Raw genomic sequence first — 23,276 nt, 5'->3', positions numbered from 1 at the left:
CCTGACCAGTGGAGGAACTCAAAAAATGCTTTTAGGGTCGGAGCTGGAAAACGCCAGAGCCACAGTTCCACGGAAAGTGGTTTATTGCTTTTAGAACAAGAACTTTTGTTAGTGAACAACAATGGTTAGAACTTGAGAACTTTCCTGTAACAGTATCTTATCAGCTGACGAAGTAGGCACTTCAACAGAGAGACGTCCCGGCGTGCGACAAGGCGTGCGACAACGGGGCACAGCCGGGCCGTCCCAACACGCCCTGCTCGCCGCTCAGAAGCGGGGCTTGCGCCTGCGCCCGGTGTATGGGGTGTCCGGTCTGACCTCCCTGTGGCAAGAAAGTCAGGGCCCAGTCCCAGAAAACAAGGACCAAAGAACCCCCAGGACCCCTACAAATGCAGGGGAGCCGTGAGCAGCCCCACCCCGTCCTCCCCAGCAGCCCGGCCCGGCCCTCACCTGCCCTGCCGCCTGCGGCGCGCCTTCTTCTCCAGCACCCACTGGCGGCTCTTCCTCACCAAGCCGCGCCTGGCCATCCTGTACGGGATCCTGTGCGGGAGACACCGCTCTGAGGGGACGGAGGGCACGGCCTGGCCCAGGCTCACCCACGCAGGGCACCACGTGGCTCCTCCCCGAGCCGGGTGGCTTCCGACGCCCCTTCCACCACAGAAGTCCCCACCTTTACACCCCCTCCCGTCCCCCAGTGATCTCCCCCAGGGGCCGAAGTGGTTTCTGGAAGCCAGCAGGCGGGGAGAAGCCCCCCACTCCCTCCCAGGCGTCTCTGTGGTAGCGAACTACCTGCTTCGGTGTGTTTACTGGTCAGGCGCTGCCCGTGGGGCAGGCACGGAGGAGCCCCACTACTTTTGGGGCAACACAGGCCCGGGTCAGCTCCCGAGAGCCTGGCACCATCCAAGGAGAGCCAGAGGCCCCGTCCCCGGTGCGGCCACTTGAGCCCCTCGCGTGGCCGTGGGGTCGGCACGCCTGGGACAGACCACGCGCGGGCTCCCGGCAGCTACGGTGTCGGAGGCCGGAAAACGAGGCTGCCAGCTCGCGGCAGCCCCGACAATGCTCCTCCAGGGCTGATCTTGGCCTCCGGCCCTGGCCGAGGAGAAAAGGGACCCCTCATAGCCCTGTGGGAGAGAGGCCCTGAGAACACGGCTGTCTGCCCCCCGCACACAGCTGGGATCAAGCGGCTTCCAGCCCGACTCCTGCCACGCGGGGCTGCTCCACCCGCGCAACCAGCACTCCCCGAGCACCTGACCGCACGACCCGGGGGCGTCCCGTGGCGGCGGAGAGCCAGCCTCGGCCCTGAGGAGCCCAGGGCGGGGCTATGGCAGGGGCCAGCCACACCGGGCAGAGCGCGTGCAGAGGCCCAGCAGCCGCTAAAGGAGCGACACGGGAAGGAAAAGCGGAGCCTAGGAACAACAAGACGGCTGCCGAGGTCAGCAGGGATCTCTACAGGCAGAACGTGGGGCAGCACCGAGACCTCGGCGCCACGGGCAGGGAGGCCCTGAAAGGACGGAGCAGAAGCTTAGGGGACAGAAGAGTCCAGAGCGCCCGGGACGAGAAGGGAAGGGCACCCAATGGGATCCCGCGCGTCCGAAGCCCACGTTCCCTCCTTGCCTGGGGGCCAGGCCACTGTCGACCCTGTCGCTGCTACGGCTCATCTGCGCTCACCTAACACGGACGTCCGAATCATCAAGTCAACCAACCAACCACCCCCCCAAGGCGCCTGCGCGGCTCGGTGCAGCACGTGACTCTGTTTCGGCTCAGGTCATGATCTCAGGGTCCTGCCACCAAGCCCCAGCCCAGGCTCTGCACTCAGTGTGGTCCGCTCGGGATTCCCTGCCCCTCCCGCTCTCTACACACTTACATGTATCAATACACAATAAATACATTAAAAAAATCTACTTAAAAAAAAAAGTATCTCAGAATCTCGCTTGCTTTATAGGCAAGGAGCGAGCGTGTTGTCCCTTAAGCAGGGAGCAGGGACAGAAAGCGATCTAGACCCTTCGGTGTGTGCAGGCGGTGGGGGGGCGGGGGCACAAAGAAGACGGGAGTGCGCCCACGACCGGGGGCAGGAGCCTGAGGCACCAAGTGCGAACCAGGAGGCAGCTGCCACATGGGGGCTGGAAGGGCAGGACCATGCACGGGGAGCCTGGGGGAAGGACGAGCTGGGGGGCCAGCCATGAGCCACAGAAGGGACGACAGGAGAGCCATCGGGGCAGACAAGATGGCATGTGCCCCAGACCGAAGGTGCCGAGGGCAAAGTTGGTCGGAAGCAGCAAATGCCACAGGTGGACTGTCGTCAGAGCCAGAGAGAACGATCAGAAACGACAGGAACGGGAGAAGCCCCAACTATGCGCCCCACAGAGCAGAACACATCTCGGAGAGCCCCCCAGATCCCCGTGGGAATGGGCTGAGGAAGCTCAGGGAACCGATCACAGTGGGTGGGTAGGTTCCAGGGGATCAGAGGGCTCCAGTCTGTGGCGGACACAGGGACACACCCGTGCTCTTCGGCACTGCGGCCTTCCAAACTCATTCATTCTCGCCCATTGTTCCTCTTAAAAATATCCGTCTTAAAACCTTGGAGCTTTTCACTCCACAACAAAGAAATAACCACCTCTGCTGCCTTACCATCCGTTATCCAGCCAGGGAACCCTGGACACCGCTCACGGACCAGACCTGCTCTGACATCAGGGACATGCCCGCAGTCCCCGAGTTCTCCTTCCGGGTGGGGAGACCCCCGACCACCCAGGAAACAAAGGTGTGGACTTCAGAGCAGCAGTGGAAGGCGGAGGGAAATAAGGGTAAGCAGAACTCAACCAAGGACACCAGACAAATGCCAAGACAGAATCGCCTTTTGTAGCAAATGAAGGGACAAGGAAAGGACTGACTCGTCCTGCCGCGGCGTGGAGGAGAAATTCAAACGGGTAGGGAGGCCCGCGCAGCAGTGTCTGCATCAGGCAAGGGCGGCGGTGGGGACTCAGGCCGGGGAGGGGGCCGCCGTCTGGACAGACGTGGGCACCAGGGGCGACAGGACGCGAAGGACTGGCTGGAGCGGACGTCAGAACGACAGGACCGGGGAGGGGGAAGACTGGAGGGAGGGAGTCTTGGGGTGAACGGCAAGAGCTCGGCTTGGCCCCACACACGTGTGAAGTCGGGAATGGACACTCGGTGGCGGGGGGCAGTTCAGAGGCTGGAGGCGGGGCTAAGGCCGCAGGCATATATTTGGAGCGAGGGTGCTAGGGCTGGAGGCTAAGGCAGCAGACAGAGAAGGGGTCCACGCTGGGCGCCCCAGGGTGCTCGGAGAAGGAAGAGCCAGTGAGCCGAGGACCAAACCAGGGTGCGGGTGGGAGGCCGGGTGAGGAAAGCGTCAAGGGAGCGAGAGTCCGTGTCAGTGCCAACGGAGCTGGGGGGTTAAGAGGATAGGAGAGCGCAGACCCGGCAGCAGCCACAGATTTGGCAGGACAGAGGCTGCCGTGGCCTTGACCACAGTGACCAGTAAGGATACGGAGGCAGGGGTGAGAAAACAGGGCGGTGCAGCAAGAAGCAGGTGTGAGATCGGATCCATGGGGGAGCCCCCCAAGCACGGATGGTGAGCTGTCGTGGGGGGGTTCGGGACAGACGGCGCGGCACGTGTGCGAGCGCATGGGACAGAGCCCCGAGAGCGGACAGGAGCGTGCAGGAGAGGGGGCACGGGGGCATCCAGGTCGCAGGTGGAGAGGGAAAGCAGAAAGAAGGCCGCGTGGCTGTCCGGGGACATCCAGCAGGGCCCCAGCCACCCAGCCTGAGGCAGGGGCAGGCTCAGGCCTGGGAGGGCTCCCACTCTGTCACCACTGTGGTGCCACTGTCCTACTTGGACCTGAGAAACCTTGTGAAAGCGGAGCGTCGCCACCTTCCTCCTGCCCCGCCTGCCAGCCCCGGCAGCCGCGAGCTCCCGCACCGGAGGCAGCCCATGCAACTGCTTTACCTCTCACTCGTGAACTCGGACTCCCTGGTCTCCTCTTCGTCATTGCTCTCATTCAGGGCCTGCGGGGACCAGAGTGCTCTTAGATTGTCCTGGTGGGCTACACAACTGCCTGTCCCACCCCAAAGAGGCCGGGCCACCCAGGCCTAAGCCCTTCCAAGGGCTCAGCCCCACAAGTGAAGAATTTTAAGGCTACGAGCCTGCAAACTCTGGGTCCCTCACCTTTGGCAGAAAGGTTGAAGGCCCAGAAAACAAGCAGAGGTAGAACCTGAAACCAGAAAGTAGAGTGAGGGCTGGGCTCAGAGAGCCTTCGTGGGGGGATACTGGGGAGAAGTCCTCGGCACCCTCCCTCCCACACGCAGGTGCAGAACGTGACGGCCCCTGGGGACCCAGCCCCGCTCGCCTCTGGCCGGCTCATCACCCCAACACCCTCTCTGCTCGGTGTGGGCAGCAAGCGAGGCCCCAGCACTCACTTCTTGGCCTTGGCGCTGTTGGGGAAGTCCACCACCACGCCACCGGTGAAGCCAGCCTTGGTGGCCTGGGTCGTGATGAGCTCCAGCTGAGGAGAGAACAGCGGCGAGTCAGGCCAGAGGCTGGGGGAGCAGAAGCCAGTCCCCAGGATGGACTGTGCCCAGGAAAACTGAATGTCTTCATTGGACTCTTCCCCATTGAGTCCCCAAGAGCTACACAAAGGAAAAGGCAGGCTGGAACCAACAATCCCCCCAATTTTCTTTCTAGCCCAGGGACCCATCTCAGGGATGAAAGGCCAACAAGGAGGGCAAACTGGTGCACGTGAGGACTGGAGACAGCTCCCCACCTGTCTTTCAGGATCTGCGCCTCGACACCTCAGCCCCACGGAGGACACTCCACAGCACAGACAGCTTTGCTGTCCTCTCAAATCCTCCCCAATTTCTGTACCTTTGATTACGGGAGCCAGAACTAGCCTGTTAACTGTGACACGCGTCTGTTGGAAGACAAACGTCCTTATCTAACTCTCTGCCCAGATACCACGACGCTCGTCCCTAGGATGACGGGTCATAAAACGTGCCAGCAGGGGCCAGAGGAAGCCCTCTCAGAGGCTCGCTCCCTAGTTCCCCTACCAGTCGGCAACAGGTTCCTTGTTCTGTCCCCTCCCAGCAGGAGGGCAGGTGAGTGGGGAGCAGGACAGCTTCTGGGGGCCCCCCTTCCCTAGCCCTCTAGGAACCGAGGGGCTCACCTGCTCTGAGTTCTCAGGGTACAGCTGCAGGACGGCCCGGGCTCCACGGACCTGCAAGCGACAGAAACCTCACTCTCCTACAAAAACACCGTGGGCTCAGGGCCCAACGCTTCTCCGCTCCCCGCTCACTCGACATCTGAAACCTGACTCGCTACACGACACTGTTCCTAGGGCCTGGGATACAGGCTGGGAAGAGAGCGAGCCCCGGAAGTGCGGAGCTCATGTTCTAGGGAGAAAGGCTGCCAACGTACAGTGCCGATTTAGTGCCAAAAAAAGAGTACCGCCGCAAAGAACGGTGAGTGCCAAGAGACTGTTGGGTTTACTTTTGGCTCAAGGAAGGCCGCTCTGAGGGACACCTGAGCAGAGTCCTGAAATGTAGCGGGGGGGAGCTGGCTCCACACAGGAGGGAAACCACTTCGGCAGAAAGGCAAACCCAAAGGCCACCAGAACCTCGGATTAACTCCAGCGCGTGTGTGACGGAAACCACATGCCGCACAAGCCCAGCCGGGCGCCTGCAAAACCACCCATCCTAGGAAATCCAGGATGAGGTGCGGAGATGAAGGAGACCAAGAAACATCTAGGTCCGTTCAAAAAAGTGAAAGAACTCATTTTTCGGACTTAAAATCTCAAACTATCTTCTAATCCTGTAACGCAACCGAAATCAATAGTATCAGTTACGAGGACAAAGTAAAGCTTAATAAAAGCTCTGTGATAAACCACCACCCCGCTCCCCATCAGAGCATCAGCAGTAGGGGAGGGAGGGGTGGGAGTCAGAGGATGTGGGCACACTGTGAGCCCTGGACACGAAGTCTCTGTCCCCGCCCTGGGGACTCCATGCCCCCAAACCAACTTCCGATTAAAATACAGTGCAGTGGGGTGGGGGGGGGGGGGGCTGGGTGGCTCAGTGGGTTAAGTCTCTGCCTTCGCCTCAGGTCATGATCCCAGAGAGTCCTGGGATCGAGCCCCGCATCGGGCTCTCTGCTCAGCCGGGAGCCTGCTTCCTCCTCTCTCTCTGCCTGCCTCTCTGCCTACTTGTAGTCAATCTCTCTCTCTGTCAAATAAATAAATAAAATCTTTTTTTTTTTTTTAAGATTTTATTTATTTATTTGACAGACAGAGATCACAAGTAGGCAGAGAAGCAGGCAGATAGAGAGGTAGGGAAGCAGGCCCCCTGCTGAGCAGAGCCCGATGCGGGACTCGATCCCAGGACCCTGAGATCATGACCTTAACCCACTGAGCCACCCAGGCGCCCAATAAATAAAATCTAAAAAAAAAATACAGTGCAGTGGGGACACAGGAATGGTGACCGGTCTCAGATTTTGATACCAGCATCTTCTACGTTTCGTTAGGGATGTCAGACCACTGAGCTTTCCTCTTAAGACTAAAGACCTGGACAGAAGTAACCATAGTAAAGTCCTGTCACCCTTCTTGGGTCCTGTGGTCCCATCTGAAGGGCTTTTCCTAGCGCGTCAGTACCTGCGGGAGGGATAAGCCGCCAGCCCAGGCTGGAAGGAGATCTCTACTCACCAGCACAGAGTACAGAGAGGAGAAGAAGCAGTACAGGCGCTTGGCAGGGATGTCCGACTTCTTGTTTGCATTACAGAGCCACTGAATAGCAGAAATGCTGAGAAAGGAAGGGACCCTGTCAGGAGAGGGACCAACATGCGCTGCTCCCTCCACCACCTCTTCGAGGCGCTAACATCATGCACATCCTTCAGCCCCAACCCTCCTGCCCACAGGTCTCTTTCCGGGCACGCGCAGATCCACTCCAGCTCACCATTCTACACCAGGACAGAAAAGAGTGAACAGGAGGTCAGCACGGACTTCCTTGTAGCCAGTCCGAGCAAGTATTTTCTCAACCTTGTTTCTCCACGCATCTCGAATTTAAAATTACACAGCATGTCAAGGCTCTCTGCCACCTGCCCCTTCCTCTGATCAAAGGAAAACCCTTTTATAACACTTAACGCAAACACACTCATTCATTCATCCTCCTCAATCGGTTCCTTTAACTGTACTCACTCGGCGTCTTCACCATCCACAGACCTAAAAGCCTCAAGCGCCTATTATAAACCCCTCAGGTAGGTCCCCCTTCACTGCTGTGCACACACATATCCACAGAACCCCACACCCCGCTTGTCCGTCCAAATGCCTCTCCCAGCTTTTACTTCCCTCTCTCTCCTGGGTCAGCGCCCCTCACTGCCTCACTTCTTCAACCATCTCGCTTCTCTTCTCTTAAATAATCTTCCCAAAATACAGCTCTGATCTGGTCACTCCCCAGCTTCCCATCGACTACTCAATAAAGCCCAAACTTAGCAGAGTTTAAAATTCCTTATTCTTCCCACACGATCTATCAGACTCCTTTCCCTGGCCTCTTCTGTCCCTTTGTTCACACTGTTCCTTCACTCAGAAACCCTCCCCATGACTATCCAAATTCCTCAGAGCCCTGAAGGCCCAACCCAACCCCTCCTCCTTCTAAAGGCTTCCCTGTGTTCTCTGGCCTCTCTTCTCCACCACTCCCCAGTCACACTCCACACTCGACTTCGTGTTTAGTTGTGTGGGCCATGTCTTTTAGCGCCTAATATGCCATGGAGACTCTTAAAAGCTATATATTTCCACAAACTCCACAAACGCTTCATACCTTGTCCTACATGTAAGCAATGCCAAAAAAAAAGTTTGCCATGCCATCTCTAAAAAAACAAACAACAAATAACAACTTATTCCTCAAACATACAGACCTGATTGCTGACTGTTGGTTTTCCGCAGCTTAGAACATCTCACCCAATCACTACTAAAAAGCCACTGCCATCCTTGAAACGTGGTTTCTCCCCAGTCTTGTTCCCACATGTAAACTAATCCCTAACCCTAAAAAACATCTTCAAATCCAAATTTTCCTGCTCACCCAGATCCCCACTGCTCAGGCCACAATCACAGGAGGAGGCATCCCCCCCAGGGTAAGGTTATGACTTCTTCCTTATCCCCTACCTCCACCCCATCAACAACACAGCACACGAAATATTCAACAGAACTTGACCACAGAAGACAAACAACTTCACATTTCAGTCATTTCAATGTTCATGTTATCAAAGTACTATGTAAATGTCCAAAACTTCACCCTCGCAACCCAGAAAGGGCCTAGTCACTGAAGAGACTGGAAAATTCTGGGCCACTCTCCGCTGCAGAGCTATTCAAAAAGAAGGCGACAAGATGGCTGCTGGGGCCAACAAGATGGCTGCTGGTGTGAACAAGATGGCCGCTGGCGCCAACAAGATGGTCGCTAATGCCAACAAGATGGCCAATGGCACCCACAAAATGGCTCCTGGAGGTGTGAAAAGACCACCCCTCCCCCCCACCCCCAAGCGGACAGAGTGTCTATACCAGAAGTACCTGAACCTGGCAGCGTAAGATGATCAAAGAACTAGACAGCTTCAAAATACCAAAAAAACTGACATAACTGGGGACACTGGTCTAACCTGGGGATGTGTATTTTTAAGTATCCCGGGTAACTCTGCAGCACAGCCAATTTGGGAAGCACTGATCTGCAGGACTAAAAGTAGGATGCAAAGACTCTTCTCACCTGATACATCCATCAAATGAACCTGGTTTGAAGGGGATGCCCTGGCCCATGTCCCCCAGAAGCAGGTCTCCCTCAGTGTCTCGGTCCAAGGCCGCATCTACATGGGAGAAGAGAATATCAGGGAAACAGACGATGCCTACTGCTCCACACTCATGAAGAGCAGTCCATTCCGGGTCTAAGCAGGTCAGACTTACCCAGCATGGCAGGGCTGATGTCGATGCCTACCCAGTAGTGCCCTTCATCCGAGAGATAATCTCCACTCAGCCCAGAACCACAGCTGGAAGGCACAAACAGGAGCTCAAAAGCATTAGCGGCAAAGACACTTCACCACCTAGACAACCTGAACTGGGCTCCAGGATCTCACCCAATATCCAAGAGGTAACAGGGCTGACCCTCCGGCAGACAAAGGAGCTCCAAAGCTCGCCCAGCCATTTTGGTCTGGACATCAATCATCCGTGAGCTGGGAAGGCAAAAAACACAAACAAGCGATAAAAGAATTCTGAGCTAAAACATCACCCAAAGCAGAAGAAAAAAGGAAAAAAACAAACAAACAAAAAAGGCAAAGAGGAAAAGGAACAATCCCCCTGAGGTACTTTCCCTATCACCATACTCAACTATTTAAAAGTGACCCCCAGGGCGCCTGGGTGGCTCAGTGAGTTAAAGCCTCTGCCTTCAGCTCAGGTCATGGTCCCAGGGTGCTGGGATAGAGCCCCATATCGGGCTCTCTGCACAGCAGGGAGGCTGCTTCCTTCCTTCCTCTCTCTCTCTCTGCCTGCCTCTCTGCCTACTTGTGATCTCTGTCAAATAAATAAGTAAAATCTTTAAATAAATAAATAAAGGTGACTCCCCAAACCCATATAATATCACAAGTTTTTTGGGGGACACTAATTATAACTCAACCAGTCACAATGCTAATGTGAAGGGAACAAATCACCGAGCTCAATGACTAATCATTGGGGATTTTCAACTCAGTGAAGTTCTGATATGGTTGTTACTTAAAAACACACTTTCTGGGGCGCCTGGGTGGCTCAGTGGGTTAAGCCGCTGCCTTCGGCTCAGGTCATGATCTCAGGGTCCTGGGATCGAGTCCCGCATCGGGCTCTCTGCTCAGCAGGGAGCCTGCTTCCTCCTCTCTCTCTCTGCCTGCCTCTCTGCCTACTTGTAATCTCTCTCTGTCAAATAAATGAATAAAATCTTTAAAAAAAAAAAAAAAACACACTTTCTGGGCACGTGGGCGATTTAGTCGTCAAGCATTTGCCTTCAGCTCCAATCATGATCACAGGGTCCTGGGATCGAGCCCCACGTTGGGCTCCCTGCTCTGCAGGAAGCCTACTTCTCCCTCTCCCCCTGCTTGTGTTCCCTCTCTTGCGCTGTCAAATAAATAAAATCTTAAAAAAAAAAAAAAAAAAAAACATTTTCTGGAAGAATTACCCACCATAGTAGCTCTGTTGCGTAAGGCTCAACAGTGCACAACAAAAGTCTCTATCAGGGGTGCCTGGATGGCTCAGTGGGTTAAAACCTCTGCCTTCCGCTCAAGTCATGATCTTGAGGTCTTGGGATCGAACCCCGCATCAGGGTCTCTGCTCAGTGGGGAGCCTGCTTCCACCTCTCCACCCACCCCCCGTCCCGCCTCTCGCCTACTTGTGATCTCTGCCAAATAAATAAATAAAACCTTTTTTTAAAAATCTGTATCATATTGTCTATGAGATACATAGTGCAGGCCACGTAGAACTGTGATAACAACGAAATACGTAAAATTAACTGTAGTAATAGTTTACCCAACCCCATATACCTGATAACTTGCCTTCCTTAACCCATTATGCTCTAAACATTTCAACACATCTGTTTCCTTCATATTATATAATTCAAACTAAGTATTAATATAATATTCAAGTTTCCTTCATAATAAGTAATTCAAACTGAGTATTAGTTCAGTCGATGACGACCACTAAGAAAAACCGGGTCTCTAGTAGATGGGTCTACCCCAAGACCAGGAGAGAGAATTCCACACAGTTCTCTCTACAGCAGCGTATCAGAAAAGGAAGACCTGCGGGTCCCTGTTCTAGCCCTCCACCCTTCCCCCTGCGGGCCCCGCACCCGCAGTTCTTCGAGAACCTGAGACCTACAGACATTCTGTGAATGCGCCTTCCTTCCCCTCAGCAGCACCCACGGCCCCTTGCACGCCCCCAAGGCCCCCTGCCCATTTTACCCCGCGCTTCCAACAAGCGGTCACTTGAAACTCTGAAAACCACCAGGAGACAGCACGCAGCATCCACCCCCATTTGAACGCTACTTGACGGAGGCCCGGAGGATTCCGAGCTTTATTTAACGCTGACTTTCCCACTGCCCAGAACTGAAATCAGTCCTTGTCCCTCCCTTTCCCCGCAGCTCCCCAATTCTGCGCGCTTTCCCAGCCATGCCCGCTATTGGGTCAACCTGCCGGTTCCCGACCCCCGACAACATGTGGGCTCCCCTTACTTGCGCACGTATTTCCGGGCTTCATTCTTGTCATAAAACTGCGGGAGACAAAAAGAGAAGAGCAGTAGAGGAGGAATCAAGACGCGGCAGCCCCACCGGCGGAAAGAAGGGGATTCGCCAAGCAAAAGCCTCTCACCAGCTCCGGGGGCCCGCCGTGCTCCGGCCTCTTGCTGCGAAACGCCATCTCCACGCCTCAGCCTCGAGACTGAAAGTAGCGTCCCGGAAATCCGCCTTTTATGTCATCGGCTCCACGCCCACCTCTCAACACGCATGCTCCGCCCCTCTCCCCGCCTCCGCTTTTACTCGATTGGCTACAGGGCGGACGCGCTGCGAACAACGCACGCCTCCCATTGGCCAGTCCGTCTGGCACCGCCCGCATGTCCATCCAAGATGGCAGCCAAGCGCGATCTGAGGTGTTCGCGGCGGTTACTGTGGAGGTTGTGGCTGGTCCCGACCGGTCCACAGAACCCGGGGTCCGGCCTGGGCCTACAAGCGAGGACTTACTCCCAGGGCGACCGCTCATACTCGCGCACCGCGCTCTACGAGCTGCTCGGCGTCCCCTCCACGGCCACGCAGGCGCAAATCAAGGCAGCTTACTACCGGCAGAGCTTCCTCTATCACCCGGACCGCAACTCGGGGAGCGCCGAGGCTGCCGAGCGCTTCACGCGCATCTCCCAGGCCTACTTGGTGCTGGGCAGTGCCACCTTGCGTCGCAAGTATGACCGCGGCCTGCTCAGCGACGAGGACCTGCGCGGACCTGATGTCCGGCCCTCCAAGGGGCCCGCCGGCGATGACCGCTCGCCCCGCACCCGGCCACCTGCCTCTTGGGCCCACGACCGCGGTCAGGCCGCGGCGGGCGCCAGCCGCACCATGTTCAACTTCGACGCCTTCTACCAAGCGCACTACGGAGAGCAGCTGGAGCGCGAGCGGCGCCAGCGGGCCCGGCGGGAGGCCCTGCGCAAGCAGCAGGAGGACCGGGCCAAGAAGGGCTTCCGCTGGGACGAGACCCGAGACACGACTTTTGTGTTCCTTCTCCTGACAGCCTTCGTCCTCATAAGCTTTCGTTTTTAATCGGAGGAGGAGGAGGAGGAGGACAGGGGAGCCGCTCCCAGCCGGCCCCGAGAAAATGGCCTTTCCTGTCTGCTTGAACCCTTTGCCTTCGGTAGTCTACCTCTGCTGGGGTCCGAAGGAGCTGCCTACCCCCTCTTCCCCGCCCGCCCAGCTTAGCCCTCCACCTGCACGTCCCTCCCCTACGGTCCAGGGAAGAAAGCTTTTGGATGCCCAAGAAAGAGGCCCCGAGAAGAAGAGTCCCGAAAGCCCGAGAGTGAAGGGTTTTCTGGAGTCCCTTGGGTGCCTGCTTCCAGAGGTTGCGTTCCTGATGTTGTCAACTTCTGGAACACGTGCTCTGGCTTTGTTCTAAAGCTCGGGGCAAGCCCTGTCTGCTCCTGCCCCGCATTCGTTCGGTGGGGCGCCTGTGTAACCTTGAACCGTGCCATGCGACCAATTGTTGGCTGCCAAAAGAAAAATTCTGGGGTTGTACGAACCTTGTCTTTCTGTGAGTTCCCCAGCCACAGGTGAGACCTGATGTAGGGTAAGAATGGGATCTTTGGAAACCTTGCCACACTTGATCAGCCCCAGGCCCCACTCCCCCTTCTGCTGGTGCCATGTGGGAGCTGCAAAGCAAGGTCACCGAGCATAAGGGACCAGAGTGCCTGTGTAGGACGTCAGAGAAATTACTCGGTGGCACGGCCACAGAGGAACAAATCATTTTGCTCTCTTGAGGTCTGTCACACTTTATTATCCATAGTTCTAATGGGCTCAGGGATTAAAACATGATGTTAGCAGAGTCAAGTTTATCCTTGGGACAGTGTGCCCCTTGCTAACTGTACAGTCCCGTGCCTTCCCCGAAAGACAGCAACAAACTGGAAATTTGAATCCAGCAAACTGGGATGGCGGCCTGTCCTCTTGTTTAACCTCACAAGTCAAGTCCTTGAAACCTGGCAGCTTGAGCGTGGCGTCGACGGTACTTGTAAGGGAGAGGCGGCATGTGGTGGAAACTTGGTTCTTTATTCTGAGCTGGCTGGGGCTTTTTCCCTCTCTCGGTTTCTAAGTCGAGCTAAGCAGTTGGTCACCACTTGGCTGGAGCTGTAGTAGTCAGGCTCTTGATTCTGTGTCCCTGATCATGGTGCGGGGTGGGGGGACGGTGAGGGGGGCTGTGGGAGTTCAGCAGCTCAGGTGTTCCTGCTCTAGGGCTAAGTGTAAAGCTGTAGGATAGGAAAACCTTTGCAAGAACTCTACCACAAGAGTGAGGACAGAAGTGTAGGTTCTAACCAGAGCCAGCGGTGCTTTGGTATATTAGTAAGAACTGCTCTTGAGAAATCCTAATAATTAGGATAAGGCCACAGCTAGTTCAAATTGGTGTCTCAGAAATGATTTTGATTTTAGCTTTGGAGGTTGGGGCAAAATCTTTGGACTTTGCTGTGACCATACGATTCAGTGGTAAAGATTTGAGCCGGCTTTGGATTCAGACCTGGTAGGCTCAGTTAGCCTTGGTTTGGGGGGAGGGGCAGATGTACTTTTAGAGAGAACATTTAATGTTACTATGTTTCATATTTGGAAAACAAGTCCTTCAGAATACAAACAACAGGAAGTGTTCGGCTTGGTAGAATGTGCCAGAAACCAGTGGTTTGCAACCAGGCACCTGGACGAATAATGGAGTGTCCTTGGGGCATGATTCTCTCAGAGTTTCTATCAAAAAGGATTGGGTTCTTTGGAGGTTTGTATAAACACTAGTGGTCTGTAATAGCTGGGACCTTTCTCATCGGTGGCTTTATATAGACCCCCCGAGTTTGTGTTCTGTCCGTGAATGTCAAAGCTAAGAACATTCCCCTGGGGTCCCAGAACACGGAGGTATATAGGAAGTTCCAGAAGGTTGGGGGAGGGGCAGACCCTTTGAAACTTCTGGAACATTCCATGCAACTCCAAGGAGGGTGGTCAATAAAGTTTATTAATCATCCAACTGTAAGACTCTCCTTAGGCCTTAGAACCAGGCTCACCTTCTTCTCACAGTGCCATCCTGCCTGCCTCAGGTGTTTGTTTTCGTTTTTGTTTTTTAGCCCAGAGTGAACTCTACTCTCCCTAAGATGGAGTCTGGGCCCTTCATGGAAAGGGAGATGTGTGGGAGGCTTTCTCAAGGATCCCCAAACTGGTTCCCATCATATTTCCCCATTCTGAGATGGCCCTAAGTCGTTCCTTTCTCAGTTTCTTACCTGCCCTACAGAGAGGCTGAACCAGGCCAGGGACATCATCCCCGCCTTCTAGGGGCTGCTGCTGTTACGAATAGTGGAGGAAGGCTCAGACATGTTCAACTCCAGACACTTTTCTCCTTTTGATCACAAACTAAAAACTCCTTCAAAGGTTGGACCTAGGACAGGAGAAGGGTAAGAGCAGCCCAGAGCGCCTCAGGCTGCGTTCATTGGGGTGGGCAAGTACAGTATGCCGGTGAGTGCCACGCATAGAGTCCCGAGCGGGGAGACACGGACAAGACAGTAGTCAAAGGTATACTTGTGTAGGCAATTCCAGTACTGTCTTTGGACTCGATCAGGACTTTATTTCTCCTGAGCCAAACTTTGCCCTTCGTTACATTTTTTTTTTACTGCTGGGTAACTAACTGATCCTTTACAGATCCCAGCGCTAAGGGAGTAGGATTTGCTTCCCTTCTGAGGTTCTGGCTTTTTGTTCACTTGATGCACCTTTCCTTCCATAATGATCCTAGCATGAGCCAAGATGAATACGAATAACCTCCCTTAGACCAACGAGTTGTCCATTTGGTCATTAATATATAACGTAATGCACGCATGCACACACGCGCACACACAGAGTCCTTATGGTCGCAAGCCTCGGCACCAAGGATGGAGCCCAAGTAAATGGCCACCATACTCATTTTGGGGGAAATGGCCTCAGGGTGAAGGTGGCATATCTCAGACCTTTCTGGAAGGTCACCAGATCGCAGGAAGAGAGGCTAGGAAGTAGTGGTGTTTTTTCAATCCACTGTCTTGAATTCAGTGCCGTAGAGAAGTGGGCTCTATCCTGGTCTTTACCTCTTCTCCATGCCTCAGCCTTGTGACAAGATCACACGCTGCCACCTGTCATGGTCAGGATCATAGGAGAAGGCCCGCCTTGCCTGCCCTCAGTACCTTGGTTCCCAGGCCAGCTTGTGGGCCTGGTGGCCGTACGGTTTGTGCAAAGCAGTTGAGGATCCCTCTGTTACTGTGTGAGGATAACCGCGAGACCCGAATCTGTGTTCTCGTGGTGAACTTGTATATACTGAGAATGCTCAGTACCGTCATCCCCAAGAAGCAGGTGCAGAGAGCACTTGCTCTGAGGTCATGGTCATGGTGTTGCGCAATCGATCTCTTACGGCTGGGGTCCTGTGCGTTCTCCCTCCCATCCGGCTTTGGCCCCTACAATATTCACACCCTCAGTTCTGGGAGGGGGCTTCTGGTAGACCAGGCAAGGCCTGTCTCAGGAGGACCAAGAATGGGCTGCAGTTCATGGCCCCAGAGGCCACACAGCCAACCTGCATACCATGTTTCGCTCTGACTGGCACCACATCTTCAAAAACTTCAGACAACTTTCCAAACGGAAGACTGTATAAAAAAACAGATTTCTGACTTCTCTCAAAACACGAGAAAACTTGCTGCCTTTGTGCTCACGTCCACGCTTGTAGTAGCACCTGGGAAAAGCTGTTAACATGTGCCTTTTAGGGAGGACATGGCTCCCGGGTTCGTGGCACACCCACGCACAGAGGGGAAGTGTAAAAGGCCTTGATCTACACACTTGGCCATTTTGCTCATAATAGAGAAATGTCTCTCTATGCTCCGTGTCTGTCGAGAAGGGAAAAAGAAGGGACCATGCATTTTTTTCCCAAAAAACGGGAGAGGGTGTATTTCTTTGTGGAAATGGGCAGCTTTGACCCTCTGTGAGCCTCCTAGCCCAGCAGCCCTTTGAGCTTGCAGATAACGTATCTTGTTACGAGAGCTCACGCTCTCAGCAGCGAGGCAGAGTCTAAACCTTATTTTCATGTGGGACAAGAAGGATCTTTTGAGAAGTCTACAGCAATGGCAAGGCCCTGGACAAAGGCAGGTAACATCAATTCCTGCCCTCGATCACTTGTGTAAAATCCTTGTATAAATTGGAAGAGACTAACAGCTAGTCCAGCTTGAACCACTTGTCTCTAGCCTTGGAAGTCAGGGACGAGTTGTTAGCCCTGGCTCTGCACTGACCACACCACAGTTCAGTAGTAAAGATTTTAGCCCACTCTGGTTCAGGCCTGCTTGATTCAATAAGCCTTAGTCCCTCCCCCCTCCCTCGATTATGTTTTATATTTCAGACATAAGGGGGGGAAGCTTAGGATAATGCCCGAGATAGCGATTCTTGAACAAGGATGTGTACATAACAGACTTTCTTAAAAGGGCAGGAACTCTTTGTTATTACAGAAAGGGATAGAAGTTTTGCTATTTGGACAACTTTTTGGTTTTGGTTTGTAAAAGCACTGGTGGTTTGTAATAGGTGGGACCTTTCTCAGGGGCCCCTTGATGTAGACTCTCAGGTTCTCTCTCACAGAGGATTGAGCTCAGGGACATTTCCCTGGGGTCCTGGAACCTTGAAACAGAAAGTTCCAGAAATTGCTAGGTGGCAGAGGAAAAGCCCAGACTGGCTGGAACCTTCCAGAGCCTTCCAGAATATTCCATGTATCTTCAAGCATGAGGATTAATGAAGTTTATTAACCATCCATCTCAACTTTCTCATGGCCCAGAACTGAGCCCACTCCACTCTGTTGGTATCTATACCCACCAGCCTCAAGTCTTTTTCATGCCAGAGCTGAACACTACAAGGCCTTGTTCCCTACCCCTTCTAAAACTGAGTTTGAGCCTTTAAGGAAGGTGAGTGGTGTAAGACCCGCAGAAAGATATCATCTGGTTTGCTTGAATAATATTTTTCTCCCCTCTCAGCCCCTCCCCTGGGGTTGGTCATTCCTTTTTTTTCTTACCTGTCCTGGGGAGGGGAGGCTGAACAACTAGGGAGTGCACATTAGCCTCTGCCTTCCAGAGGCTGCTCGCTAATTCCCGCTAGTGGAGGAGGGTTCGGACGTGCCCAATCCCAACGCCTTTTCTCCTTTTGGTCACAAACCCACAACCCTGGAAGCAAGGCCCAGGAATGGAAAACGAGGACAAGAGGGGCCCAGCCTGCCCTAAGCTGTGCTGAGGATGTGGGAGGTCTTCAAAGCAGTTCAGTCTTGTCTCAGGTCAGGCAGGTACCTTGTGATTCTGGTGTCCCTCAGCCTCCAGCAGCTCAGGGGCTAGCAACGAGGACAGCGGGAGAACCAAGGCCAGTGTGGGGTAGACCTTCTCGAGTGGACACTCTGCACAAGCTTTGACTGCACCCCTAACTGCTGTACCTCTGTCTAGACCTTAAGGGCTCTGGAAAGCTCTGATGGGCCAGGCCCTCCGACCACTGCTGAAATGTCTACAACTCCACACGGGCACTGCTCGCTCATTTTTGTGGACGGACCTCATCCATCCTATGGTTTCCGCCCACCGGTCTTGACTCTGACCTCTGGCTCTACAGCTCTAGCCCTTTGCGGGTTCGGAGGCTAATCATCGCCCGTATCTCAGATGGCTCTCAACTCCTCGTTGTGGGATTTAGTCCTAGTCCTCGTTCTCATCGAGTGCATTGGGGATATGCCCAGGAGACCAACGATGGTGGTTTGTGACGGGGGAGTCCCTCCTACAGTATAAAACTTGAGTGAAGAGTAGAGCCAGTGCAATATTTTCCTCTTTCTAGATGGTTCTGTCCCATGGACCACGATCACGTTCGCTTCTACAGCACTCTGCCTGCCCCCTCCTGTTTGCCAGACCTTCCAGGCCTCCCTGCCAATCGGCATCTCGTTAGACTTGACCTAAGCTGACCCAGGGCCTCTCCTACCCTCATCGCCTAAGCTGGCTACTGAGTATTCACCCTAGCTGAAAACATGACCTTCAGCCTCACAGAAGCCGAGCCTCCACCCCTCACGGGAGGTGGTCATTCAGCAGGCCAGAGCAGGAATAGGAACCATCCGGCCTGGGCTTACAAACCCAAGAAGAGAAGGTGCATACAGGTGAGGCGACTGGAGAACAGTGATGGAGCAGAGTGTGCTTCTGGCCACAAGAGTTAGGAAAGACTCTCTTGGGTTGGTAGTCAGAGAAGGCTTCATGGAAGAGGCAGCAGCAGTGCTGGACCTGAAGGAGAGCTGGGCTTTGGCTGGGCAGAGAGGAAGGGAGGGCATCGCAGGAGCTCGGCTGTGAAGGCTGCGACAGCAGAGTGGCTGGTTGAGGGAGCAGAGACGAGTCGGGCAGCATCGTCATCCTCATCACATTTATTGACGGCCCCTGGGAGGTGGGGCTGGGGACAGAACATACAAAGACAAGGACCTGCCCTCAAAAAGGTTCCATTCTAAGGAGACGGGGACAGAAAAATACAGAATGGTCTTTCCTGGGGATGGCCCACTCGCATCGGTGCAGGTCAGGAGCCCCTGGCCTACCTTGCCCCAGGGTCCGGAGCGGGAGTGGGGCACAGAGTAGCCCCAGGGCCATGGTGTCCCTGGCCCCGCAGCTGGGGCCTGACCACCCGGCTCCTAGGCGGTAGGCCCCAGCACTGGGGAAAGGTAGGAGCAGGACGTGATGGAAAGCGCTCCTGTCGGCCTTGGCATTGTGCTATAGCCCAGTGGAGTGGAAGGGTGCAGTCAGGCCTCCTGGGGGAAGCAGGCACCTTCCAGGGGAGGCCCCCAGCAGGAAAGTTCTTTCATTGGAGCTGGCCCATTACCCTGGAGGCCCCAGCCGGGGAGGAAAAAAAGGCAGCGTTTCCTCAGCGCCAGAGGCACCCTGCCCACCCCACCTCCGGCCTCTCTCTGGGCATCTTCCAGGTGACCCTCCTCCCCAGCTCAGCCTCCAGGGCCAGGGCCTGCCTGAGGCCAGGGGGAGGGGCCTGCCCCTCCCCCCACCCAGACAGTGGGGGAGGAGGAGGAGCCACAGATCAAGTTTGTCTGGGCCCCCCCACTGGGGGGCCATACCCTGGATCCTACCGGTGGGGGGGCTCTGGCTGCGAGGGCCGAGGGCTCAGCAGCGGGGCTGGGCCAAGGGGGCACCCGGGGGAGCCCTTCAGAGGGGGCACTGGGCGGGAGTCCAAGGGAGGCAGGCTCCGGGGCACTGCTGGCGGCCCCCGGGCGGCCCCGGTGGGCAGGACGGCTGCGGCGGGGAAGGGTTTGGGGGCGTCCGCGGCAGCAGTGGGGGCCGGCTGGGCTGACCGCTCCCGGCGCCGCAGCAGCTCCTGCAGCTTCTCCGCCTGGGTCCGCCTCAGGTGGGCGAGGGCGCGGCCGCGCTGGAAGGCGGGCAGGAAGGCCTCCAGGCTCTGCTCGCCCAGCAGCAGCTGCTCCATCTGCTCCTGGGATGGGAGGGCGGGCACAGTTTGAGAAGAGCCCAGCCAGACACCTCTCCCCCTCTCACCTCATCTCTTCCAGGGGTGCCCACCCCACGGCCGGGAGATGGGACCCCTGACTTCCAGCCTGGGCCTGCCTGGGACTTGCCAAGGGACTGGGGACGCATGTCCTCTGCTGGGTGGAAGATGAGGCAGAATCCGAGATGGGGACACACCTGGAGTAAACTTCGGTGTCTCTCATCAAGGCCCCCTCTGCTACCTCCTGGGACTCTCTGAGCACTGTGCTCCCGACCCAGCACGGAGAAGTTCGCCCCAGCTCCTCTGCAGACCCAGTCTACACTGTCCTACGCTGAGACATTCACAGCTGGGGAGGATGAGCCTCGCTGTCCAAGGTGGACAGCTGAACAGCAGCGTACTGGGCTCTCCTGGGGCCAGGCACTCAGGGAGGGCTTCCTGGAGGAGGGGCTCTCAACGCTGCAGTGTAAGAACGGAGGGGGGGCGATGATAGGCTGGGTCTCCCTCCCTGCCATCCCCAGCCCCACGGCCTCTCCCCTCACCTCAGCCTCCTGCTCGGCCTCTTCCAGCTCAGCCTGCAGCCAGCCCAGCGCGCAGTGGGGGCTCCAGCGATGCACGCTCTCCTCTGAAGGCCACAGAGGGACAGAGGAAAGAGCGCCTGCCTTCAGGGCCCGTCGCCCAAGACAAGCCAGGCCAGAGACCCAGGGCCCGATCCTGACTCTCCCTGACCCTGTGTGTGACTCTCTGCTTCTCTCTGGTGCCTCAGGGTCCTGCCCATGGGATCAGTTTGTGAACCTCCCCCGGGGGTCTGCCCCCGTCCTAGCGCAAAAGAGGAAGCAGAGGCTTTGCCCCCTAGAGCACCCCAGGGCAGCTTTTCTTCCCCTACTCAGAGCCCCCTTCTGGCCTTTCCAACCCAGTTCTACTCCTGGACTGCTCACTTCCCCAACTCAGTGTTCCAGGAGCGGCACCCCGAAGACTTGGCCAGGGAGGAGGGCTGCCCAAGACCTGCCCTTCAGAGCCTCGCCCTTCCCAAGCCCGGCCAGCCAGAAAGCCAACGGCGCCCATGGCAGGCGGTTCTCCCAAGTGTCCCTCACCCAGTCGCTGCAGCTTGTCCGCACAGCTCTCGGCCACCTCTCGAAGCTCCTGGTACTTGATGGCCAGGGCAGCCCGGCCCATCTCCAGGCGGGGCCGCAGTGCCAGGTTCTCCTTGGCTAGTGCGTAGTTGGAGGCCAGGCATGCCTCACGCTCCAGCTGCAGGCCCTGGAACTGCCAGAAGAGCCGGGAGGCCCACTCAGGGAATCTGCCCAGATCCCCCTACTGCCCCCCCCCCAACGCCGGGCACAGGGCCCAAGGGCCAAGCCCTAGGAACCCCGCCTTCAGGATGGCCAGCTAACAGGTGGAGGGACTCCAAGAGGCCTGGACGGGGCTTTGCCTTGAGTTCACTCTCTGGGCCTCAGTTTCCTCTTATACAAAGTGAGCAGAAAACAGCTACCTTCCCGGGTTGTTGTGAGCCCAAGCCAGGAAAACGATGACCGCCTCCACAAATGTTAGTTAATTTTTAATTTTTCAATTAATATGTCTGCTCAGGTCCCTGAGGAGTCCCCCGCCCTCCTCTGTCCCATTTTCCATGCATGGGCAGCTTCCCTCTCGTTCCAGGCCTTTGTCTGCTTCCTCCTCAGGTGTGTGTGCCGAAAACATTCCCCCCTGCTCTCACTCTCCAGAGAGATGTCTTCGCCCTGTCCCCGCATGGTACCCCCCTCAAGCCACCCTCGCTTCCCTTTGCACCCCTCCTCCTGCCCTCCAGTGGAATCCCCACACCCCAGGGGATACACACCCCCTTCTCCTCCCGGATCCCCAGCACCTGCTCCCAGCTTCTCCTTCTCTTGCAGAAAGCAGACCCCCTTTCTCTCCTGGCTCTTGAGAATGCTTCTTCCTTCTGTCTGTCAGAGGGCCAAGCCCCCCTCCCTGACCCTGGAGAACGCACTACCCTCCATCTGTCCCCTGTAGGATGCACAGGCCCCTCCTGTCTGCCTCCCTCCAACAGACACTTTTCCTTTCTACCCCCCACAGACCAGCAGCCCGGGCCTATCTCCCGTGAAATATACAACTTTCTCTTATGGTGGCCTACGGAATACACGCCTCAGCTTCCAGTCCCCCTTCCCAATGGAAGCCACAAAGCCCCCTCTGGCACCCTTAGAATGCAGACGCCCCCCCAGAGGTCCCCCCAGGTGTCAAACAGGCCCCTAGTTCTCCCTTATGGAAGGCGCCTCCCCTTTCTGGCCCTACAGAACGTGGGTGTGCGAGACAGGGCCCCCCACAACACAGCCAGTCCCTGTCCCCGGAACACACCTCCCCGGAGCATCCGCTGGAGGACACGCCTCGCGGCCATCCCGGGGGTGCACGGGCGCCTCCCTGGGTCTCCCGCCCCCCACCCGCCCCAGGCAGGCTCTGGGCGCCCCCTTCCCCGGGGGCGGCTCCGCGGGGCCCACTCGGACGTGCCAGGTTCCCGCGGCCCCGCGGCCCGGCCCGCGCGGCCCTTCGGTCGCCCAGCAGGTCCGGCAGGCCGCGGCCCGTCCCCCGCGCCCCCCGCCCGCGCCCCCCGCGCTACCTTCCTGCTGAGCCGCACGATCCGGTCCAGCTTGGGCTCATCCTGAAGCAGGTCCCGGAGCTGCCCGGTGCTGAGGATCCCAAAGCGCCCCGGGCTGCCGGGCTCCGGCCCCGCCCGCGCCGCCCGGGCCCGGTACATGCCGCCCGCCCGCGCCCCCAGCTCGGCTGCTGGCTCGGCCCGCTCGGCCCGCTCCGCCCCGGCTCCGCTCCGCTCCGCTCCGGCTCCGGGATCCGGCTCTGGCTCCCGCCGCGCGCGGCGCTCCGCCGCCAGAGGGCGCCCCGCCCGCTCTTAAAGGGGCCGCGGCGCTGGGGCTGGGGGTGGGGCGGGAGGGGGCGGGCCGCACCCCTGGCGGCCCCGGCAGAGCCGCGCCTCCCGCACCCGAGAGCTCGCGGCAAAGCCATCCTCCCGCCGCCAGGCGGGTGTACCCGAGGCCGTCAGTCTCCGCACCCCGTCTCCGGCCGTCATTCACCACGCCCCCCCCCCGCCCCGGGCGCGGACGCTCCCACCCCAGGCGTTTACAGTTTGCAGGGCTATTTCACATTCCTCCCTTGGATTCGCACAACAATCTCCCGCGTTTGGCCGGGCGCCGGGAGCTTCTGCCCTGTTGCTAACTCGGACGAGCCATGTACCGCCCCAAGACTCAGTGTTCTCTTCTGTAAAATGGGGCGATGACGCACACCCTGAGGATCCGAGCTAGTGAATGCGGAGGGTCTTACACGCAGCCAGTGAATACCCAGTGCGAGTGATTGTTCTGCCAGAGATGGGGGAAACAGATGCACACAGATGATGTCATCTCCCCAAAGTCACATTACAGGTACATGATAGGCGGGCTCGGTTCTTCCTGCCTGTGCAGTGTGCACGGAGCACGTGGTACCTCTCTGTGCCCGGGCACTGGGCGAGGCTCCGCAGGGGCATGGTCTCTGCCCTCAGAGAGCTCTCGGATTGAGGCAGA

The 23,276-nt window shown here is 56.8% G+C and overlaps 3 protein-coding genes and 1 non-coding gene across 4 annotated transcripts; 1 reads left to right on the top strand and 3 right to left on the bottom strand.

The window, feature by feature from the left end:
* Nucleotides 1-65: 65 nt before the first annotated feature.
* On the bottom strand, nt 66-11,449 carry BUD23 (BUD23 rRNA methyltransferase and ribosome maturation factor). The gene is made up of 12 exons (XM_044232822.1): nt 11,363-11,449; nt 11,227-11,264; nt 9,113-9,208; nt 8,943-9,025; nt 8,749-8,845; nt 6,702-6,798; nt 5,175-5,225; nt 4,432-4,517; nt 4,181-4,226; nt 3,962-4,020; nt 448-537; nt 66-319 (listed from the first exon to the last, which is right to left on the bottom strand). The coding sequence occupies exons 1-12, from the start codon at nt 11,408-11,410 to the stop codon at nt 265-267; spliced, it is 846 nt and encodes a 281-aa protein (XP_044088757.1). The 5' UTR covers nt 11,411-11,449; the 3' UTR covers nt 66-264.
* On the bottom strand, nt 1,004-1,134 carry LOC122896194. Its single transcript, XR_006382372.1, has one exon.
* A 167-nt stretch (nt 11,450-11,616) lies between the features above and the next one.
* DNAJC30 (DnaJ heat shock protein family (Hsp40) member C30) lies at nt 11,617-14,245 on the top strand. Its single transcript, XM_044233184.1, has one exon. The coding sequence runs from the start codon at nt 11,617-11,619 to the stop codon at nt 12,295-12,297; it is 681 nt and encodes a 226-aa protein (XP_044089119.1). The 3' UTR covers nt 12,298-14,245.
* Nucleotides 14,246-18,624: 4,379 nt separating this feature from the next.
* Nucleotides 18,625-22,477, bottom strand: VPS37D (VPS37D subunit of ESCRT-I). Its single transcript, XM_044232738.1, has 4 exons — nt 22,325-22,477; nt 20,811-20,982; nt 20,259-20,341; nt 18,625-19,707 (listed from the first exon to the last, which is right to left on the bottom strand). The coding sequence occupies exons 1-4, from the start codon at nt 22,460-22,462 to the stop codon at nt 19,345-19,347; spliced, it is 756 nt and encodes a 251-aa protein (XP_044088673.1). The 5' UTR covers nt 22,463-22,477; the 3' UTR covers nt 18,625-19,344.
* Between the last annotated feature and the right edge of the window lie 799 nt (nt 22,478-23,276).

The sequence above is a fragment of the Neovison vison genome, chromosome 14 (assembly GCF_020171115.1).
Source record: "Neovison vison isolate M4711 chromosome 14, ASM_NN_V1, whole genome shotgun sequence".
Taxonomy (NCBI): Eukaryota; Metazoa; Chordata; class Mammalia; order Carnivora; family Mustelidae; genus Neogale; species Neogale vison.
This window is presented reverse-complemented; position numbering and strand designations above follow the sequence as displayed.